At 43.6% G+C, this 23,102-nt stretch overlaps 1 protein-coding gene across 1 annotated transcript in view; it reads left to right on the forward strand.

Moving 5' to 3' along the window:
- Positions 1–490: 490 nt before the first annotated feature.
- The window catches only part of RSBN1 (round spermatid basic protein 1), a 45,918-nt gene continuing 23,306 nt past the window's right edge, over positions 491–23,102 (forward strand). The window contains exons 1-2 of the mRNA XM_050954302.1: positions 491–1,206; positions 12,420–13,090. Coding sequence (XP_050810259.1) covers positions 795–1,206; positions 12,420–13,090 — 1,083 coding nt within the window. The 5' untranslated portion in view covers positions 491–794. The remainder of the gene's footprint in view (positions 1,207–12,419; positions 13,091–23,102) is intronic.

Below are 23,102 nucleotides of genomic sequence, written 5' to 3' on the forward strand. Positions count from 1 at the left end.
AACGGAATGGCGGGCTGAGGGGGCCGGCTGGAAACCCCTCGACTGAAGAGCAGCCCCTGTCCTCAGGCTGCACGCAGCGGGCTGCTGCACGTTCACCGATAACCAGCCCAAAACCGGAACCCGGCATCAGCTCTAACCCTGGCGGGCTGACCGCTCCTTTGACACGCCTGCCCCCAGCGCTACGTGTACCCGCCCCGCTTCGCCCTGCGGCACTTTCACCTCCACTGACCGGAACGGGCCTGGCCCTTGGAGAGGGGGCTCGGAGCGCAGCGCCCCTCATGCTCGCGGGGGTGTGGGTGGGGCTGGCTGGGAGAGGCTGGACTGACAGACGGGCAGGGAGCGCCAGGCGGTTCCGAGGAGGGCGGGCTGGGCGAGGCCTGAGGGGAAGGTGTGGGGTTGGAGGCCCGGAGGCCAGCCCGGAGGAATAGGCGGCGCCAGGGCGGGCCGGCTCTGAAGGGGAGCGGATACTTTGGGGCCGGGACTACATCACAGCTGTGTGGGCGGGGCACACGCCTCACCTCTTTCGAGTGTTTGGGCCGTTATGACCGTTGGGCTCCCCCCAGAGCCCACGTGACTGGGTCAGCCTGCGTGACTCGCCGCACGCTTCTCTCTCCTGGAAGCCCAACACAAACAATTTCCCCAGCAGGCTCTGCGTTTACGCATGCGCGTGGAGATTAGGACTTGGGGGCCCGATGTTGCAGCTGGAACTACAGTTCCCATGAGACATCACGCAGCGCCTGCGCGTTGGCTGCTGGCGCTCGGGCCATTTAAATGTGTGTGAGGGAGACTGTGAAATGGCTGCGCAGGTCGCTGCGGTGCGCGCCGTATCCCGGGGCCCAGAGGACTCACCCCCGTTACCCTCGGGGGACCGACCCGGCCGGCCCCGGGGTGGTGGCAGGAGGCGGCGGGGACTAGCTGGCGAGGCTGTCGGCGGCAAGCGGGCTACGCTGAGCCAGCCGCTCCTGGTAGGGCCCAGCCCGGCGGAGCCAATGCCCCCGGCCGGCCTGCCCCCGGCCGCAGCCGCGGGGGTCTTCACCTTCTCTCCCCTCAGCCTACCGCAGGGATCTCCGCAGCAGGAGCGGCACCATCACCACCGCCATCGCCCCGCTGGGGACTCCGAGCCCGGCCAGCCTGCCGGGGCCAAGCCGCACAAGGGGAAGCGGGGGAGCCCCGGGGACGGGGCAGTTGGGCGGCCCAGCAAGCGAGGTGAGGCGGCGGACAAGGGTCTGGGGCTCGGCTGCCTCCGGCATGAGGGGCTGGGGGCGTTCAGGAGGGGCGGGCGGAGGTGTGAGGTGCCAGTGGGGCTGTCACACACCCCCCCCCCCGGCCGTGCCTTCACCCAGAGCTGGTTGAGCGAGCGTGTGAAACCGCCCTGGCAGAGCTGCCGCGGCGGACTCGCGGGTTGGCTCAGCGGCTCCAGTCGGTGGGAACCGCGCTTGGCACTTGCTCCTTGTTTGTGAAGCAGCACGGGTGATGCACCGGGTCTGTGAAGTGTCTTCGCCCGCAGCTCTGCAAGTCTGTTAAGAGACAAACAGGTAGCTATAGAGGCCGCCCATAGGCCACCCCGGCAGCCTTCTTTAGAGCTCCGGGACGGAGGGACGTAGTTCTTAACTTGCCTATTGCTTGGCCTGGTGGAAGCGAACTAGTAGGTGTAAGACTAAAGAGCCTGGTCTCTCGTTCTAATATTCAGTCCTTTAACTGGTGCGTGGGCATATATGCCAGGAAAAAGTCATAGCTTCAAACCAGATACGTGATCTGATTTAAAGAGACTTAAAATAAAGGACTGGAATGGCACAATTACCTTTAGACCACTTGTCGCAGCATCACTTCAAGATTATGTAGCTGAACGCTGCTTTCCCCAGCAATAGTGGATTCTGCGTCAGTAACAACCATCTATAAGGTTTTTCTACCACCATATTTTGTCAACGGGGGTGGGGGCATGGTGGTGTTAGGGCTGTTTGGAGTTAGTCTCTGTAGGTCATAGCTTCTGTTGATAAATCACAATATTTAAGGGGAAAGGAAGGCTTTTCTCTCCCTGGAGAAATGGGTATCTAATTACAACTTTACTGTTCAGTCTCATTTTCCTAATAGTAGTTAATATAAAAAGTACTGCTGGAGATTTTAACCTGAATTTAACTGAATAAATGTACCATTATTCCTTCTGGGTTTGGATATTGAGGTGTATATACTTGAGCATATCGATCATTGAGACTAAATAGTGAGTTCAGACTCCTGTGGCAGATGGACTTAATGTGTACAGAGTATGTATGGTAGAGTATTGTGATGTTGCCCTTTTACAACTATTCTTGATTACATCCACTGAAAGTTCAAAGTATAAATATATTGATTCATCTGCTTTCTTCCCATTGTATCTGCACTAATTTACTGTAGAGTTACTTATGAGAACTTAAAAGCAGCAAAGAATCCTGTGGCACCTTATAGACTAACAGACGTTTTGGAGCATGAGCAGACATGCATCTGAGGAAGTGGGTATTCACCCACGAAAGCTCATGCTCCAAAACGTCTGTTAGTCTATAAGGTGCCACAGGATTCTTTGCTGCTTTTACAGATCCAGACTAACACGGCTACCCTCTGATACTTGATGTTATGAGAACTTGTCTACTGATACTCAACTGCTCAAGGTAGTTAAGACCAAAGCAGACTGTGAAGAACTTCAAAAAGATCTCACAAACCTAAGTGGACAACAAAATAGTAAATGAAATTTAATATGGATAAATGTAAAGTAATTCACATGGGGGGGGGAATAACCTCAACTATACATATAATATGATGAGGACTAATTTAGCTACAACTAATCAGGAAAAAGATCTTTGATTTATTGTGGATAGTTCTCTGAAGAAGTCCATGCAGTGGCAGTCAAAAAAACAAACACGATGTTGCAATACATCCATACATGAGATTTTCATTTGGAAAAATGAAGTTTATATTTTCAGCACTTTTAGATAGACCTAGGCATTAAGTGTAACAGTTCTGTTAATCTGTAATGCCCCCAAAAGGTACACGAACATGTAAGTCTACACTGCAGCTGGGAGGTGTAATTCCCAGTGTGGGTAGACAGACATGTACTAGCTCAGGTCCAGCTAACGTGCTAAAAATAGTGAACATTGGCTGGCCAGTGGCTGGCAAACTTGGGTGACTTGGTGATGGTTTGGACTAGCCACCCAGTACTGCAGTGTCTGCACTGCTATTTTTAGTGCTCTAGCTTGAGCAGAGCTTGTCAGAATCTGCCTTCCTACTCTGGGAATCACCCTGCCTAGCTGCAGTGTAAATGTACCCTGAGTGCAGGACTGGCGCTAGTGTTTTTAGCGCCCTAGGCGCACAGCCATTTCGCCGCCCCATGTGCAGGTCACGTGGCTCCGGTGGACCTGCCGCAGTCGTGCCTGCGGGAGGTCCACCGGAGCCACGTGGCAGCGGACTGTCCACAGGAATGCATGCGGCAGCTCCACCGGAGCCACGGGACCAGGGGACCCTCCGCAGGCACGATTGCGGCAGGTCCACCGGAGCCGCCTGCGGCGCTCCCCTCCCCCCCCCCCGGCAAAATGCCGCCACCCAATAATCCTGGTGCCCTAGGCGATTGCCTAGGCCACCTAAATGGAAGCACCGGCCCTGCCTGAGTGTTTTGTGGGTAAACCTGCTGGGTTATTCTGAAGATACTTCCTGCACATCTTTTAACCTTGAATTACATAAACTCTTTGTTGGACTATACTAATTCTGGAGTTCTAGAAAGTAAGAAGCAATGATTAATAGAGCCATCATTTAGGGTTACTTATATATTTAATGAAGAATAAATATTTCCATTTAGCAGAGCTATCACTGTTTCTCCATGACAAGCTTGATCAAAATAACTAAAGATTTCCCAGGCAAATAACATCAAGATAGCAATACATTGTGGTAAGCACTCATTGCTTAAGAAGCCTTACTAGAATATTCCTGTTCTTCAAAGCAAAGATTTTTGAAAGTTGGGCAACTGCATATGAAACTCTTAGAGCTTTTACATGCTCTAGTGGTCCATTTTAGATTATGCATGTAATAAAAGCTTTTACTTGATAAATTAATAGATTTCCAGAAAGCCTTTGACAGGGTCCTTCACCAAAGTCTCTTAGGTAAATTAAGTTGTCATGAGATAAAAGGAAAGGTCCTTTCATGGATTGAGAACTGGTTAAAAGACACAGGGTAAGAATAAATGGTAAATCTTCAGAATGGAGAGAGGTAACTAGTGGTGTTCCTCAAGGGTCGGTCCTAGGACCAATCCTTTTCAACTTATTCATAAATGATCTGGAGAAAGGGGTAAACGGTGAGGTGGCAAAATTTGCAGATCGTTAAGACCAAAGCAGACTGTGAAGAACTTCAAAAAGATCTGACGAAAACTAAGTGATTGGACAACAAAATGGCAAATAACATTTAATGTGGATAAATATAAAGTAATTCACATTTGGGGAAAAAATAACCCCAACTATACATACAATATGAGGGGGGGTGTGTAATTTAGCTACAACAAATCAGGAAAAAGATCTTGGAGTCATCGTGGATAGTTCTCTGAAGACATCCATGCAGTGTGCAGAGGCAGTCAAAAAAGCAGACAGGATGTTAGGGATCATTAAAAAGGGGATAGAGAATAAGATGGAGAATATATTAGTGCCCTTATATAAATCAATGGTATGCCCACATCTTGAATACTGCCTACAGATGTGGTCTCCTAATCTGAAAAAAGATATACTGGCACTAGAAAAGATTCGGAGAAGGGCAACTAAAATGATTAGGGGTTTGGAATGGGTCCCATATGAGGAGAGATTAGAGGCTAGGACTTTTCAGCTTGGCAAAGAAGAGACTAAGGGGGGATATGATGGAGGCATATAAAATCATGATTGATGTGGAGAAAGTAGATAAGGAAAAGTTGTTTGTTTATTCCCGCAATACAAGAATTAGGGGCCACCAAGTGAAATTAATGGACAGCAGGTTTAAAACAAATAAAAGCAAGTTCTTTACCCAGTGGGTAGTCAACTTGTGGAACTCCTTGCCTGAGGAGGTTGTGGAGGCTAGGACTGTAACCGGATTTAAAAGAACTTCCATGAATTTATCCAGTTAAGTCCACTAATGGCTATTAGCCAGGATGGGTATGGAATGGTGTCCCTTGCCTCTGTTCATCAGAGGGTGGAGATGGATGGCAGGAGAGAGATCACTTGATCATTACCTGTTACAGTCACTCCCTCTGGGGCACCTGGCATTGGCCACTGTCAGTAGACAGGATACTGAGCTAGATGGACCCATGGTCTGACCCAGTGTGGCTGTTCTTTTGTAAAGTATCTTGGACATTATTAAATGGTTACTTGAGTAGTAAAATTATCAAGTTTTATGATAGTAAAAACATCTTGCTTTTATCTAAGAAAGTTATTGTAATGAAAATTCCGTATTTTGGGTCTGAGTTCCAGCAGTGGAGCTGAAGCTATCAAGATGTTATACTGAAATACTGTAGTAATTTGGAGGTGTATTTGTAAAATTTAAACTATACAGAAGTTTTTATAATGCAAATTAGTAAGACTTCTTTTCAGTTTAGATACTTAATTCTATAGACTGCAAAGTTGAGTGGGTATAGAAGTGTGCATTAGATATCTGAATTCAAACAGAATGGTGTATGAACTCTTCTTGAAGCACTTCTAGAGAATTTAATTGTCATTTCATTCTTTCTCATAACTTTTTATTTCTATGAAGATAGAATAATTATTATGAATAGTATCCAACAATGTGAGGCTTATTAATTAAAATTATGATTTGGGAATGTTTAGTTTTAAAATAACTCGGCTGAGTGTGCTTTTCATGTGTGCTGATTCTTTAATACCAGGATACTGGGATGGGATACCTTATACATTTCTCCTATGAGATATTTGGGTGATATTTCAGCAGTAAGTATAAAGCATTTTAGAATACCAGAAAGAGAAACCAGGGAGGCTTTTACACAATTATAAATTACTAGCAGGTGTTCAGTTTTGGTCTGTAAAGAGATAGCATAAAAATGTATCTTCAACAGATCTACTTCCTGTGTATCTGAGTCAAGTTTTTAATGACAGGGTTGACAGGATTTTCTTTACTACTTCTGTTAATACTGCAGAAATCTCTGGTGAATTGTGGCTGTGAAACTGACCAGAATCTGAATTTCAAGCTGTGGCTTAGCAAAGCTCAGAGACACAGGAGAGCAGTCTTTTTTTTTTTTTGCAGAATCAGGACAACCACACTGCATCCATTCTCACTGGGACTCAAAGGCTAAAAACTTGCTTTTTTCTTAAACGAAAGTTGAAATACTGCAGAAATTAGACTTAACCCACTCTTGCCAGGATGTACTTTCTTTCCTGCTTTGGGAGTGAGGATTTTACATTCCTTGTTCCACTGTACTGATAAAATAGTTTACCTACCATCATAAATTTGTGTGACTGGTCTGGTTCAACTTCCTGTTTCCTCCTTTCAGCTGTTCTAAAAGTTCCCTTCACTTTAGGCTGTGCTGATTGACCAGCCAAACTATCTGTTAACACATTTCCCTGAAGACAATGCATCTTGAAGTTTTATGTCTAGGTACCTTAGTGTACCCAACTACAAGTTGACATGTTAGTAACATTACCATATATTGAACTAGTTAAAGAATGGCCAGCAGTGTGTTGTTTCCTCTTGACATCAGGAATGCAGTACTAAAACCTTAATCCACTACTTAACTGCTGCTGGATTCACTGAGGTGTGCAAAGAATTCTCTCCCACTATTAGATGAATGGGCAGTCTTTGCTTAAACTCTTCATTTCAAACTAGAGATTCTACATGACTGTCAAGTATTGCCAACAGGCAGGTGTTGTCTAATACCAAATGCATTGTCAATATAATAGTGAAACTCTTCACCATACTGAGCAAAGGTTAAGTTTAAGTGCAGCAGTTAAAATAAGATTAATTTACGGGATCTGATGCTGATAAAGACTGAAAACAGTTGATGCAATAGTCAATGTGTGTGTATAGCTTATACTTCATGTTGAATGAAGTAAATCCCTCTTAAGAGCATTTTGCATTCAGGCAATAGTAAAACCTAAATATTCAATAGTGGGTGTTCTTATTTAAATACTAAAATGTGACTTCAGGAGAATGTAGGTGTTTACTTATTAGTCACTTAGAAGTAGACTTAGATGTTCCTCAATGATACAGTACATTTGTTAGCCTGAAATTATCTTACAACTTACGTTGACTCATTTTGGATTTTTAAATATCTAGTCCCTCTAGGAGCAAAGATTTTTACTTTTGTGGTCTTGGAAGACAAGGGTGTTTCAGGCCTGGGAAAGCTCCACTGCTGGACACACTCCAGGTTGCTGTTCGGGTCTGATATCCTGATTTTTTTTATAGGAAGAGTCCCGATTTTTTGGATCTTTTTCTTATATAGGCTCCTATTATCCTCCACCCCCATCCCGATTTTTCACACTTGCTCTCTGGTCACCCTATGCAGGACCCATGTACTTTTAAGCATCCCTTGAACTAGTTAGGCTCCAGCACCCTCTTTCTCTGGCATGCTTCTTCCCAGGCATGAACTCTTACCCCTTGATAGAAGTGGGGCCCTGTGATCCAGTTGCCCTAGTCCCCCAGGACCAGTTGTGTAGGCACTCCATTTCCCAGAGATCTCCAGTCTTGTGAGCTCTCTGGCTTACTGTTTATCTATCCAGGGACATGTGCTAGCTGAAGCACATAACATACTCTCAACTGTTGAGCATTCTTTGAGCTTAAGACAGAGTCTTTAAAGGAGTCCAGGATCCTTCCCTCCTGCTCGTGACTTATCTGGAATGTGGAGTCCGCTCTAACTTCTGCTGTCAGCTTTTTGCTTATGCTTTCTTCTTCCTCTTTCTAAAATGGCCAGTGAGACACCCGTTTTTTGCTATTTCCAGTCATCACCCCATCAGCCTCATCAGGTGATCTGTTGCTTAGTTACAAGACTGCCTGGGCCAACTGATGCTTCAGAAAGGTAGCCAGTTATTTGTCCAAGGGAGTGTGTTTCCATATGGCATCAAAGTTTAATTATACTTAATTGCCTGGTGCCACTACTGCTTGGAATCTCAGTCCAGCATGGAGTTAAAAAGACTGAGATGGCAGACAAGCCTCACATTCAATGTCAAATTAGAGATTATGAACTCTATGTATATGTTTTTGACAAAACTACAAACTATAGCATACATAGATGGATCCTCCATTTCATCACGTTTTACTTTTCTGAAATTAGAGAAATGCAAAGTATTTGACTCTAATACCTTCTATCCAGATCTGTTATAAAATTTGTCTAATCTTATGACCTCTGAGGTATATCACCACTTCATTAATGGGCATACTGAAAAACCACGTTCAGAAAAGTGGTGTGTAGCAGATCCAGAAAGAACTAGATCTCCTGCTTCAGGTCCTGTGTTTTAGCTACAAGATGATCTTCTAAATCCTGAATTGTACTATTTAATCTGATAAAACACACAATCTAAACTTCATAGTTTAGTAATTATGTAAACACACTGTAATCACGGTTACACTTACAAAAAGACCTCAACAGTAGCTGGCTGTTCAGCTTTTTTCATGGATTTTTAGAACAAATCTTTATTGCATTATATACTTGAAGGCCTACAGAGTAGCTGGCAGTGTGATCCAGTGGTTATAGTTACAGCTCTGTTCCTCTGAAGTCACGGATTCTGTGACTTTCTGCACCCTCCGTGACTTCTGTGGCAGTCAGTGTGGCTGGCTCCAAGGCTTCCCAAGCAGTTGTCTCCAGGGTTTGACTGATATTGGATAACACTGAAAATGATACAATCTATTTCCTCATCTATAATATTGGAACAAATATACTTGCTGTTTGTAAGATGCCAGGTAAAAGGTGAGCATAACCGACAGCATCACAAAAGACTGATATTTCAAGGATTCAAAAATAGTTTTATATTTAATATTTAAAAAAAAATTCTTTGCTTTGACTGGTTTTAACCATTAAATTGGTATTCTCTTGGTTTTAAAGGACTATAATGCAGGTTTAAAACATCAGCTTCTAGCAATCTACCTAAGAGAAGCTCTAAAATGCTAGAGAATGTAGTCTTCATAAGGGTCTACAGTAACTGTAAACTCTTTCTAAAGTCACTAAGGTAGTATTGCAGCTTTAAATTGAGTTTATATGAATTTATAGCCATAGCTTTCCTTCTTGCTTATCATAGTAATACCAGTAACACTTGTGGTGGTCTATAACTTTCAGTACTGCAAGTGAGTTGAGTGGGAATACAAATGAGTTTCAGTAAAGTCCATAAAAGTTTTGCTGTGTTAGGAATACAAAGCCCTATGCGGTTGCTACCATGGCGAACATATTTTCCATGTTATCTTCCAGTCAGATAACAATTTTAGCAGCAGATTAAGGTTACGATACATTTAAGCAGCCATCCCGGTTAAGTGGTAATTGCTGTTACATGCGTTGTTGATGTAAAATAACACAAGTCACTCTGATTTCAGGTAGTATAACAAATGATCTGTTTTGTGAATTCCCCAACTCTTATAAAAAGTCAGATAACTGTTCTGATCACTCCCTCCATTATACAAACTATATACATCAGGGGTTCTCAAACTGGGGGTTGTGACCCCTCAGGAGGTTGGGAGATTATTACATGGGGGCGGGATCATGGGCTGTCAGCCTCCAACCCCAAACCACATTTTGCCTCCAGCATTTATAGTAGTGTTTAAATGCAAAAGAAGTTTTTAATTTATAAGGGAGGTTGCACTCATAGGCTTGCTGTGTGAAAGAGGTCACTAATATAAGTTGGGGAATTGCTGATGTACATAAAGATGGAGCAAACAGCAATGGTGATGTATGATTTCACCAAAGTAATTCAAACAAGACTTGACTAATTGCTAATTTTTAATTTGTGCACCTCCAAAAAACAATGCAGATCACAAAATGGGCAGGAGAAAAAGGAGATAGCGGTCTACAAGCAGTCCCATTAATAGATCATAAGTAAGGCTAAGCTTTTGTCCTAGATATTTTTGGTAAAAGTCAGACAGGTCACAGGCAATGGAGAAATTCACAAAGCCCATGACCTGTCCCTGACTTTTACTAAAAATATCCATGATAAAATGGGAAGGGACTGGGCAGCTGCAGGGTGGCTGGGAGCTCTGGGGCCCTCATCACCTGTGTGGGCTCAGAGCTCCAGGGTCCTCCTGCCCCCTCCCTGGGGAGCTGGGAGTTCAGGGGCCTGCTGCCTCAAGCGGTGGGGTACTTAACAGCTTGTTGTGGGGGGTGGTGGGACTCTGCGGCTCCCAGCCACTGGGGCTGAAGTCATGCCAGTCTTTGGAAGTCATGGATTATGTGACTTCTGTGACCTCATGACAAAATAGTAGCCTTAATCATTGGTCTCAGCCCTGGTCAGCTATATCAAACTTCTTGTATTAACTGTAATAAACAGGCAAATATATCTGGAAGCTTCTGACTGTTTTGTGTAATCTGACATGTCATCCTCAAAACTGATTCTGAAAACCTAAGAATTCAATGATCTTGCCAAGTATCATGCCTCTTGTGACACCCATGCATTTTTACAGCCTTATCTCTGAGATTCTCAGGCATCCAGTGTGGCTCTGGGCAACAACTGCAGTTTCTCCTGCTAGCCACAATACGCAGCTATGGCACCTGACCTGGAGGAGAAAATGGGGTGGATGGGGAGTGGTCAGCGATGGGGCTGAGACTAGATAGTGTGATTGGGCCTGAAGAGGGATAGGGAGAATTGGGCAGAAAAGGGGTGGAGGTGTCTGCTTCTGCAGTTCCCCACATCCTGAGCCCCAGGTTGCCACTGTCTACCTATCACAGCCTTCTTGAAGTATACCAGGCACACTCACTCCAGTACCAGTTACTCTTTTAGCTCAAGTATGAGGAGCATGTGTGAAGATAACCCATGTGAGAAACAGTATGTGACTAAAGACTATATATTGTATATGCACAAGTGAAGGGTGACTTGAAGCTGCCCAAGTAGCATTAATTCTTGCATTCCCTACTTATGTGGTGTTGACTTCACAACGAACATTTTAAATGATATATTAAATGTAGGTGTCTGGAGCCACTCATAGGTTAGCACTTAATCTCAGCAGCTCTGGATCATGCCCTTAATGGGAGTCCTTCCATTGACTTTGGATCAGATATTTATTGGCATCCTGGATGCTTTAGGGCATTGCCAGTGAGCTGCACAGCCTTTCACCAGTCTGAATCCAGCGATCTTAGTAGAGATTAAAAAAAATTCCTGTCTAATTTGGCTTTGACCTCTCTATGAAATACATTTTGGGTCTCAATTTCAGTCCTAATCACTCCTCACTGGCATTCAGCAGTGAGGCCAAGAACTGCAAGGACCATGGGGTAGCAGGGGTACTTCAGTTCCTATCTTCTGCTCCCCTCCAGCCCCTACACACAACATGGAATTTATCCATACAATGGGAATATTAACATGAAAACATAACTTGTTGGCAAAATATTATGAAATACCTAACTAGGGTGGTGCTGCGTTCGGAAAAGGGTTTTACATTTCAAATGTGCATTTTCTCATATTGAAAGATTACTGAAGTATAAAAAGCTTCTTTAAAAAAAAAAAAAAAGCATGAGATTGTCCATGTGTAATTTGGGCTCATTTACAGTTTCTCCACCTTTCTGCCAGATGTTTCCACAAGCTTTTTTGGTTTTGAAGACTTAACTTTGATTAAAGGAAAAAGTTACTAAACTGACTAATTTGCTCTAAACATTTGTCCTTTTAAATATTACTGCAAACTCCTGTACTAATTCCATTTACCATGTTAAAATGGTGGTTGTATGTGGGTTTGTTTGCTGTGTTTTTTTCCTTCACCCTTCCTTCCTCACACTTCAGTTCTGGCCCCAAATCTTAAGCTGCTCTGCATAGTATGCCTGCTTGCACACAACCTGCATAAGTGAGACTTAAATGTTTAACTCTTACTCACACTGCCTTCTTTCACTTATTTTAGTTTATATTTTGTGTAGCTGCTAGACTTTTTTGGATTGCAATGATTTATTGTAAGAGGCACTTAGGATGCCTCTTATTTTTAAATAGCTAGTTTAAAAATTTCATTGTTACTAATTTAATCAAAATTTCTTAGATACCTATAGTTCCTCATTCTGCCAGCTTTTCTTAATTCAAGACTTTATATAGTAACTAGATGTTGCTTTTCTTAGTGTTTTTATGTAATCAAATGCAGCTTTGTTACATATATGCTAATCCAAAAGCAAACATGCTAATATAAAATTCAACCAATGTGAAATCTGCTAATAGTTTTCAGAAAAAGATGGCTTTGGGAAGTGTGGCATTTTTCTTAATTCATTTTTGGATAGATCTGCTATAACTGTAGAACTCTAATCTTCCTGTTTTTATTGCCAGAAACTCCAGATGAAAATGGCAAAACCCAGCGAGTCGACAGTCTTATTATGAAGAAGATAAAGAAAAAGAAGAAAAAGAAACACCGGGAGGATATGAGAGGGAAACGCCTTAAAATGTACAACAAAGAAGTACAAACAGTTTGTGCTGGACTTACTCGCATCAACAAAGAGATTCTGACTCAAGGACAGAGTGATAACTCGGAAGTGAACAAAGAATCCTTCAGGTATCTGAAGGATGAGCAACTCTGTCGATTGAATTTGGGAATGCAGGAATATCGGGTACCCCAGGGAGTTCAGACACCATTTATGACTCATCAAGAACACTCTGTTCGCAGCAGTTTCTTGAAAACTGGCACAAAATTTAGTAACTTTATTCATGAAGAACATCAGTCTAATGGTGGTGCTTTGGTCCTTCATGCCTACATGGATGAACTCTCATTTTTGTCTCCAGTGGAGATGGAGAGATTTGCAGAAGAATTTCTTGCTTTGTCATTCAGTGAAAATGAGAAAAATGCAGCCTACTATGCTTTAGCCATAGTACATGGTGCAGCTGCCTACTTGCCAGACTTCCTGGATTATTTTGCTTTTAATTTCCCTAACACTCCAGTGAAAATGGAAATTCTGGGCAAGAAGGACATAGAAACAACGACTATTTCAAATTTTCACACTCAGGTAATGTAAATGAATCTTCATACATTTAAGAACAACTATTTTAATTTAGTCTCTGGATTTATACCGATGGACAAGAGATGAGGAGTGATAATCCATGGACGTGTGTCTTAAAGCCTCCTCTCCCCACTCACTGGGGAAGATGATGGTATTTGTCCCTGGCCTGTGCTTGGGGGAGCTCCATCCTTTTGCATTCATGCTTGATTGATTAGGATGTTTCTTAAACCTTAATCCCCATTCCAGAGCCTGCTGACTAGTACATAGGTCTCTGTACTAAACCAGCGGTTCTCACACCTCAACAATCTGAGGATCCCCATTTTGATTTAAAACTTTTTTTTTTTGGGGTGGGGCCACTAAGACCCTGGCTCAGCCCCAGGCCCTGTTCCATTCTATCTCTTCCCCCAAGTCCCCAGCCCTGCCCCTTGCTTGCTCTCCCCCCACCCTCACTTTCATCAGGCTGGGACAGAGGGGTTGGGATGTGGGCACTGGGAGGGAGTTTGGGTGTGGGAGGGTGAGGGATGCAGGCTCCAGCCCAGTGGCACTTGCCTCATGCAGCTCCCAAAAGCAACCGACACATTTTAAGGGTACTGCCAGAGAGAAGAGCAGGCCAGGGGGTCACTGTGCGCTGCCACTGCCTGCAGGCACCACCCCTGCAGGGAACTGCGGCCAGTGGGAGCTGCAGAGTCAGCACTCAGGGGTGGGGGCAGTGCACAGAGACCCATTCTGCATGCGGGGTGCATGAGTGCACACATACATCTTTCTTCTCTCTTCCCCCCCCCCCGCCCGGAACAGGGATGTGCTGGCAGCTTCCACAAGTGGCACATGCCCAGGGAAGGCAGAGCACCTGCCTTAGCCTCTCTATGCTGCTGGACTTTTGATGCCTAAAATCTCCCATTTTGCCTTCAGTAGCCTCTGGGAGGGAGGGGGAAGACTTGAGTTGATCAGCAAGGCCTGTGGCCCCTGAGAAGTTCCCTCAGGAACCCCAGTTTGAGAAACACTGACTAAGCTAGTCCTTCCCCAGCCTTCCATTTAGTGGCTCCTTCTCCCTGTTAATAGGTCCAGTGCCTGCCTTTTTCAATTGTTCCTGGTTTTCACAAGCAGCAGCAACTAAAAATGAGACTTCAGAAGCCTCCCCTGGGCAACATATAGTGGCACTAAAATCAACCAGTCTTGTCAGCTTTAAGCAGCTGCTTGTGGAAAAATAAGAACAGTAGCAAAGTCACACATCCATAAGGGATGGGAACTCTTTTAAAAACTCCAGAGATGGATTGTTGAGGCCAGGATGGGCAAACTAGAGCCTGTGGGCCACATCTGGCCTGCCAGCCAATCTAATCTGGCCCTTGAGCTCCTGCTGGGGAGCAGGGTCTGGGGCTTGCCCCACTCCTGCACTCCAGCCGGGGAGCAGGGTCGGGGCTGTGCATGCATGCTGCATCTCCAAGAAGCAGCAGCATGTCCCCCCTCTGGCTCCTACAAGTAGTGCTGAGCCCCATGGCTGCCATGTTGGCACCACCCCTGCAGCTCCCATTGGCTGGGAACTGTGGTCAATGGATGCTGCAGGGGCAGCACCTGTGGATCAGGCAGTGCGCAGAGCTGCCTGGCTGCACCTCCATGTAGGAGCTGGATAGGGGGACCTGCTGCTGCTTCCGGGAGTTGCTTGAGGTAAGTACTGCCAGAGCCTGCACCCCGTGCCCCAACCCTCTGCCCTATCCCTGATTCAGCCTCTGAACTGCTCGATCCCAGCCCAGAGTACCCTCCTGCACCCCAAATCCCTCAACCCCCCCAGCCTGCACCACCAGCTGAAGGCCTGAGCCTTCTCCCACACCCTGAACTCCTCATCTCTGGCCCCACCCCAGAGCCTGCACCCCTGGACAGAGCTCTCACCCCCTTCTGCGCCAACCCCAATTTTGTGAGCATTTATGGTCCATCATACAATTTCCATACCCAGATGAGACCCTCAGGCCAAAAAGTTTGCTCACCCCTGGTTTAGGCTCTCTACTTGCAAGCAGTAGTTTTCTAATCACTTGTGTTGTGTAGATATTTTCCAGCTCTCATAAGTTCCATGTAACTTAGTGTGACTGTTTGTACAATAACTTCTAACTCTAGTTTTCCCAGGAGAATCTGCTTCAGTCCTGATCTAAAATGTAACATGGTAATAGTGTCATGGGAACTTGCTATTCTGGCCACTTGTTAGCCTCTCTTCATATCAGTAAACATCAGTATTTTACTTGTGATAGGTAAGTAAAATTTACAAGACTGTAATGCCTGCAAACATAACTGTCTTCCATGTGCTCTAGTAATGTTAGCTGTAGGAAAAACTTGGCATTTAAAGGAAACTGGAAACCACGTAAAATTCATATTGTAAAACAAACATTGGCCATACTAGATGGTGCTGGCTAATCTGTAAAATCACTTTCAAAGTGGGGAGGTGCTCCAGTGATATTCAAACACACCACCTAGCCTGCTTATTAATCTTTTGGTTGTAGTCCACTTACCCCTTCTCCTCCCCGCCCCCCCCCCCCAAAAAAAATCCTCTTCTCTTTTTTTTTTTTTTTTTTTGGGAATCCTAACTTTCCAATACCTTTTTGGCAGGCATTCCATCTGAGAAGGCATACATTATCCCTCTATGGGCCTAGTCTTAATTCTTGTATCTACAATTCATTGTTTTTATTCAGGAGTTATGGATAGATGAGGAATACAGAATTAATTTTGATTTAGGAGTCTTGCATGGGGAAATCAGTTACATCTAATTTGCTTTGAAAAGACACTTTTTCAAGCAAGGCCCATTGTTTAAATCAAGCTGATAAATCACATAAATGTGGAAAAGAAGCTTGCCTTTCTCTGAGCCTCAAGTTGAATGAGCTATTATCAAAACTAGGAACTAGTTATTCAAAAACAATCTGGATCTTGCCCCAGTCTCACAGATTTCAAAAGCTGTTACTATGTTGGATCATTTTTCAGCTAAATATTTGAGGCTGTAGGATATCAAGTTCTCAACAGGTCCTTTGCCATAAAGTTACCCATTCACTGGGGAGTCACATTTATATACTACTCATGACTTAACCTGTTTCTCTATATTTCTCCAGTTGATGTTCTGAGGCCTTATTACTTCAGTTCTCTGTAAATTAGATTGAACAGAAGTATGATGTGGCTGTCTGCATAGCTCATATTTTACTAGTCAGTTACTGGATTTGTCCATCTGCTGTTTTAACTCGGGCTTCTCAACATCTCCTATTTCCACCTGCAATAAGTATCCAAAGCAGAACTGTAATTAGAGATACTCTAAATTTTAAAGTTCTGTACAGTAGAGACAGCAGGCAAGGCTGATACAGAGAGGTTGCAAGATGGCGCAACCTGGTGGAAGAACATGCAAAACAAAAAGCATCTTGGATTTTGATATTACCATAATAAGGTACCAAAGTGCTGACTTTCATAGTCTGTTTTTAGTTTTTATCCTTGTAAGGTTAAATAGGATTTTATAAGAGGCAGGAGCACAACAGCATGTTCTTGCAAAATAAGCCAGGTCTCTTGAAGTCATCTAAGAAATGCATTGCAGAGGATGCATACATTTGCCATGTTGTAACAAATGACTTGGCAATTTAGTTTGTTTTTTTTATCTAAAGATTGAGAAGTCAGCCCAGTGTACTTGGGATGGGGAAGAGGCAATACCACAGTAGAAAGACCATGTTGACCAAACAGGATGACTGAGGTAGAAGTATTGGCCAAATCTATTTGAAGTGGTCCCATTTGAGACTAAAAACTATTCATGTGAAGAAATAAAATATTAATCGTGTCTTCTTCCTTAAACATATTTTAAATGGAGATGAGGTTTACGTAAGGAAACTATTTATTATCTGCTTATGCCAAAGCATATTTAGCTGTGAACCAGTCTTCCAGCAGGTGTTAACAAATTTTCAGTTCGTGTTGCCAGTTCTGTGCATTCCCTGCTACCATTATGACTTTTTGGCTATGCCTATACTACAGGGTAGGTGTGTGTGGTTTCCCACCCCCTTAGCTTGCATACAGATATTTATGCTAGTTCTTATTAAGCTAGCATGGGTGTAAATACCAGAGTAGCTGCAGTAGCACAGATAGCGGCAGCAAAGGCATGGCTTAGCTGGACCAAGTACAAACTTGCCTGAAACGGAGTATATGCTCCCATGGCTAATCTGTGCCTCCGCTGCTGTTACCCATGGCACTGTAGCTATGCTGGTATACTTGTGCTGGCTCAGTGAGAGCTAGCACAGATATGTGTGCACTTCGAGGGAGAAGTGTTGGCAGCTCTAAAGAGGGTTTACAACACTCCGTGCACAGAGTGAACTCAAATTGGTAGAACACAAATGGCTACTCAGCAGCAAGAACTTAAATGTCTGTAATAATATTGACATCCGTAACCTATGCCTTGCTGTCAGAAAACTATTTAACCTACAGAAATCAGATTTATAGGAAAGTCTCTTATAATACTTGTCTTCATTATTTTTTCTATTGTAGCCTCTAGCAACTCAATTGCTTGCTTGATTTTAGTGCCTATAATAACCCTTGATGATCAAAATTTGCCAGCTAAAGGAATGCATAAACTGAATATGGCCACTGCATCAAAAAGTTGGAGAAGTTGTGATGGTCAACAGTTCAACCCAGACCAGTAAGGAGTTTTTCACAACCTTTCCTGTAACCCTGGGTGTTTCTGTGTTGTGCATTTTTTGGTTCAGAACTCTGACATCAGCATGTTCGCGGCACAGTAACCTCACCCTGGCTTCTACCAGGCTGGTTATTCCTTGCAGGGTTGATACTAACACCCTCCCAATCCTGAGTTCTCCCCTAAAACATCTTTCTCTGCAGTGCTGAGCCCTTCTGATTGTAGCACCCACAGAACATTATCAAGTTTGCTGCTTTAAAGAGAGCACACAGCTGCTTATTAACTTAGTAGGATGACAAACCACCTACTTCCATCAAACTGAGTTGGCTTATGGTAAAAGTTAAAGTTCCTTAACACAAGGATGTATGCTTTTAAGTGATATCAAGTATAAGAAAAGAGGATAAAAGTGGTTATAAATAAAAGTAAAAATACACTTAACAAATGAATTTGTTCCTTTTTTCCTTGCCATAGTCATTCTTCCAGCATGGCTAGCCAGCTCATTCTTTAGTCAGGGCTCAACACACTGAGCTCAAAGACTTTTTAGTTTCTGTCCGTCCTTCCTTCCTTAGATGATGGATAAAATATGTTCTCTCTCTCTCATCTCTTTAGTCATCAAACCTTTGAAATTTATTCTTCTGAAGTGTATTCCCAGGTGAAGTTCCTTTCCTTGCTCAGTGTAGATACATGCTGTCTGGTGTGTATGCCATGATGGCTTCTCCCCCACATTTGTGGGTTTTTTTTAATACAATGCAATTAATCTTCCTGCAATTGTCAATACAAACAATTAGCCCACTGTCCTCGGTAACACCTGGATTGGGATGTTGACACCCCCCTCCCTCTGCCCCTCCCCTTTTTTTCTTGGTCTGGGAAAACCTATTTGACTTCCCTTGACAGGCCTGGTTTAAACACCATTTTAGATACACATTTCCAGCACAACCTACAAAGAATTACATAGATAACAGTACATACACCATGCAATAATATTAAAGATCAGTGAGTTATTATTTTTCCAGTTATAATTGTGACACATTTTAAATTACACATGTGTGAAGAGTTTAAGCTGGTCAGGCCATCTGAATCTGTTATGTACCAGGGAGCCCTTTGCAAACTGGCATTGGGGTGCTTCCAGAGTCAGTCTATGGTTGTTAAAGGTCATGATATCTGTCTTATTGCGGCTGATTTTCCGTCCAATTTGCTGGCTGAATGCATTGAGTCGAGTTATTTTTTTCTTGTATATGGTGTTGAGTATGTGATAGCAGAGCAACATCTTCAAAGGATGAGAAGTGTCCATTTAATACCTGTTGGCATGTCTTCTATTGTTCACCACATTACCCAGGCAATGTTGAAGAGAACTGCAGACACGTCAGGGTGTGTCGTATTCCTGTTTGGACTTCAGAAATGAGCTCTCTGATCAACACTGCATGAAAGTTGAAATAGAAGCTTTTGATATTGATTATACAGAATGTGCCATAGGCTGGTCCTGTGAATGCAATCAAAAGCCTTCTCCAAGTCTATGAAATGTATGTAGAGTTGCCATTGCCATTCTAAGCACTGTTCTACTATGTTTCGTACAGTGAAGATCTGGTCTGTGTATCCATACCCTTTCTGAAAACCAGCTTGCTGTTTTCTGAGAACACTATCAACTGCCTCTGATATACGCTGGACTGTGATCATACACAGTACTGTGCTTGGCACAGATAACTAGCGTGATATCACACTTTTATTACAATTACTGAGAGTTCCTTTCTTTGGTATCTTTGTTATAACCCCATTGGTCCAGTCATCTGGCACGCTTTCCCTTTCTCAGACTGATGTAAGTAAAGGGGCCAGAATAGATAGCAAATTAAATTATGGGCTGGATGAATGGACTATAAGGTGGATCGAAAGCTGGCTAGATTGTTGGGATCAACAGGTAGTGATCAATGGCTCGATGTCTAGTTGGCAGCCAGTATCAAGTAGAGTGCCCTGGGGGTTGGTCCTAGGTCCAGTTTTGTTCAATATCTTTATTAATGATCTGGATGATTGCACCCTTAGCAAGTTCACAGATAATGCTAAGCTAGGGGGAGAGGTAGATACACTGGAGGGTAGGGATAGGGTCCACAGTGACCTAGACAAATTGGAGCATTGGCCAAAAGAAATCTGAGGTTCAAGTGCAGAGTCATCCACTTAAGATGGACGAATCCCATGCACTGCTACAGGCTGGGGACCGACTGGCTAAGAAGCAGTCTTGCAGAAAAGGACCTGGGGGTTACAGTGGATGAGAAGCTGGATATGAGTCAGCAATGGGCCCTTCTTGCCAAGAAGGCTAATGGCATATTGGCCTGCATCAGTAGGAGCATTGCCAGCAGATTGTGGGAAGTTGTTATTCCCCTCTGTTCAGCACTGATGAGGCCACATCTGGAGTATTGTCCAGTTTTGGGCCCCCCACTACAGAAGGGATGTGGACAAATTGGAGAGAATCCAGCAGAGGGCAACACAAATGATCAGGGGGTTGGGGCACATGACTTACGAGGCAAGGCTGAGAGAACTGGGCCTGTTTAGTCTGCAGAAGAGAAGAAGGCTGCTATCAAATCCCCCCCTCACTCAACTATCTGAAAGGTGGTTCCAAAGAGGATGGAGCTTGGCTGTTCTCAGTGGTGGCGGATGACAGAACAAGGAGCAATGCTCAAGTTGCAGTGGTCTAGGTTGGATATTAGGAAACCCTCTTTCACTAGGGTTGTGAGGCACTGGAATTGGTGGGGTGGAATCTCTAGCCTTAGAGGTTTTTAAAGCCTGGCTTGACAAAGTCCTGGCTGGGATGATTTAGTTGGGGTTGGCCCTGCTTTGAGAAGGGGGTTGTACTAGATGACCTCCTGAGGTCTCTTCCAACCCTAATCTTCTATGATTCTGTAGATGCTGCTAATTTAGGATTTACCTTGAACAATTCTGCATTCAAGTTATCCTTGCTGGAGCTTTCCCATTTTTTTAATTTGATGGCTTGAATGATCTCTTAGTTGGGGTGTCTGTGTTGATATCAAGATCTTCTGCCTCCTGGATGTTTGCTTCCTCTTTAGGTGTCTCTCTGTTCAGCAGTTCTTTTAAATTCACTGTCCAGCATATTTCTTCTTTTTTGGTTATTAGTAGGTGTCCTAGTTTGTTCCTGAGTGTGCATTGGTGTCTGCCATTTACTACTGATAAGCTGCATCATTTTGTGGATGGTTCCTTGTTCACCACAAGCAGCTGCAGCCTCTGCTTATGTTAGATTATCAACATAATGCCATTTGTCCGCTATCACAGACGTTTGACCTCCCAGTGTGCCTTGCTATACTGCTCATGGTATTTGTCCTGCCAGTGGTGAAAGCCAAAGGGAAGCCACTGGTATGAAGACTGAAGTGCTCAACACCAAGAACAAAAAAATCTTGTTTTTCGGAATGTATGAAACAGGGGAGCTATCTCAGGTCACAGCAAATATGAGACACTACAGCTTACACATCCTGGGTGTCAGTGAGAGCAGATGATGGGATCAGGAAGATAACAGCAGCCTTGGGAGAAACTTTGCTGTTTTCTGCTTGGGGTGATGGAAAACACCATGAGGGTGTTGCTATCCTTTTTGAAGAAGGGAGTGGAGCATTCCCTGCTTAAATGGAAATTCAGCAGCAGCAGACTTGAGAGCCAGACTGAAAGGGAAACATATCACCCTGATTCAGTGATATGCTCTGACAAATGACCGTGATGAAGAAGTAAAGGACAGATTCTACCTTGCACTACAGGCAGAGTTAGAGTACCATGCCATGACCTAACTATCGCCATAGGAGACCTGAATGCCAGGTTTGATAAGGACAATGCAATGGGAAGACATGGGTGTGGCACCATGAATGAAAATGGAGAAAGACTTGTTGATGTCTGTAATATGAATGACCTAGTAATTGGCAGAACCTTATTTCAACCTTGTGAAATTCACAAGCTGACATGGTGGTCTCCAAATGGCAGAGATGATAGCCAGATTGACCATATTATGATCAATGGCAAATGGCAACACTCATTAACAGATGTGAAAGTGAGAAGAGGTGGATATGTTGGCAGTGACCATCACCTTGTGACAGCCTCCATCAAGCTACAACTGAAGTGTGGGTCCACCAAACAAGGGACATAATGTTATGACAGTGACAAGATTAAGTCCCTTGAAATATAGAAAGCCTTCATTCTGCAGTTAAAGAACAGATTTCAAGCACTTGCAGACCTTGATGAAGAGGAGGGGAATGCAGATGAGGAGATCAGCAAGAAGTGGGACTAAGTAACAACAATTTATAAACAGCAGTACAGGCAGAAGAGAAGGAAGGTGTGGATTTGGGATGACCAGACAGCAAGTGTGAAAAGTTGGGACAGGGTAGGGGGGTAATAGGAGCCTATATAAGAGACCCCAAAATTGGGACCGTCCCTATAAAATTGGGACATCTGGTCACCCTAAGTGGATTACACCCAGTACATGGAATGCCATAGAAACCAGATGAGCCTTGAAGAAAAATTGTAGACACACAATGCCAAAACATAATGTACAACCTGTAAATTCTTAAAGTACACACTTACCTTTGTCACATTGATCAAACTCTCATGGGAATGTAGAGTTGTATATGTTTGACTAAAAGGCTGCATCTGCATAGCCCAGTCGTTAGAATTACAGGTTGTAAATTGAAGCATAGGCTAGTGTGCTACACTGTAACTCTCCTGTGTGGATGCTGCTGCTGTGAACTAAAAGTCCTCCTTAAACAGGAATCCATTAATGCAAAGTAGGAGCCTTTTAGTTATGGACCTAACCTAGAGGTACAAAGGAAGCATTACAGCACAGTATTCTAATGCATACTGGAGTTTACATTGTCTGAAGTCTGATTACTGTGGGGCCATGTAGATAAGCCCTAAACTGTTTCAAAACTATAGAAAGCAGTTAAACTCTTTTTTAAAATTTGCTGCTCTTGAAAGGTGCTAGAGAGGACTGGAGCTCTTTGTCTACAGAAGAGAGCACGGTGGCATAAGTTCTGCAACACAGTCCTGTGAATATCTACCTCTTGACCTCCTCTAGGGTTAAGAAGCTTCCTAAAAGCACATTCATTGTCTCTTTACTCATTTGGCAATAAAATTGCCCAGATTGGTAGCTTGTGTACTGTGGCCATTACTCTAGTAGGAATTAGGCTATGTACAGGATGTTCTTAATATTCATATCTCTCTGCTGAACTTAAACTTATAGCAATCCTATGTAATTGGCTTAGTTGAACATCTTGACAATGCAGTTCTCTGGAGTTTCAACTGCAAAATTCCACTGATCTTAAAAAAAAAAAAAACTGCTTATATTTGGGCCCTTTGAAGAGGCTTGTACTCTTCAGAAAGTGTTAGCTTGAACCAAGTCTT

Source organism: Gopherus flavomarginatus, chromosome 5 (genome assembly GCF_025201925.1).
Source record: "Gopherus flavomarginatus isolate rGopFla2 chromosome 5, rGopFla2.mat.asm, whole genome shotgun sequence".
NCBI lineage: Eukaryota > Metazoa > Chordata > Testudines > Testudinidae > Gopherus > Gopherus flavomarginatus.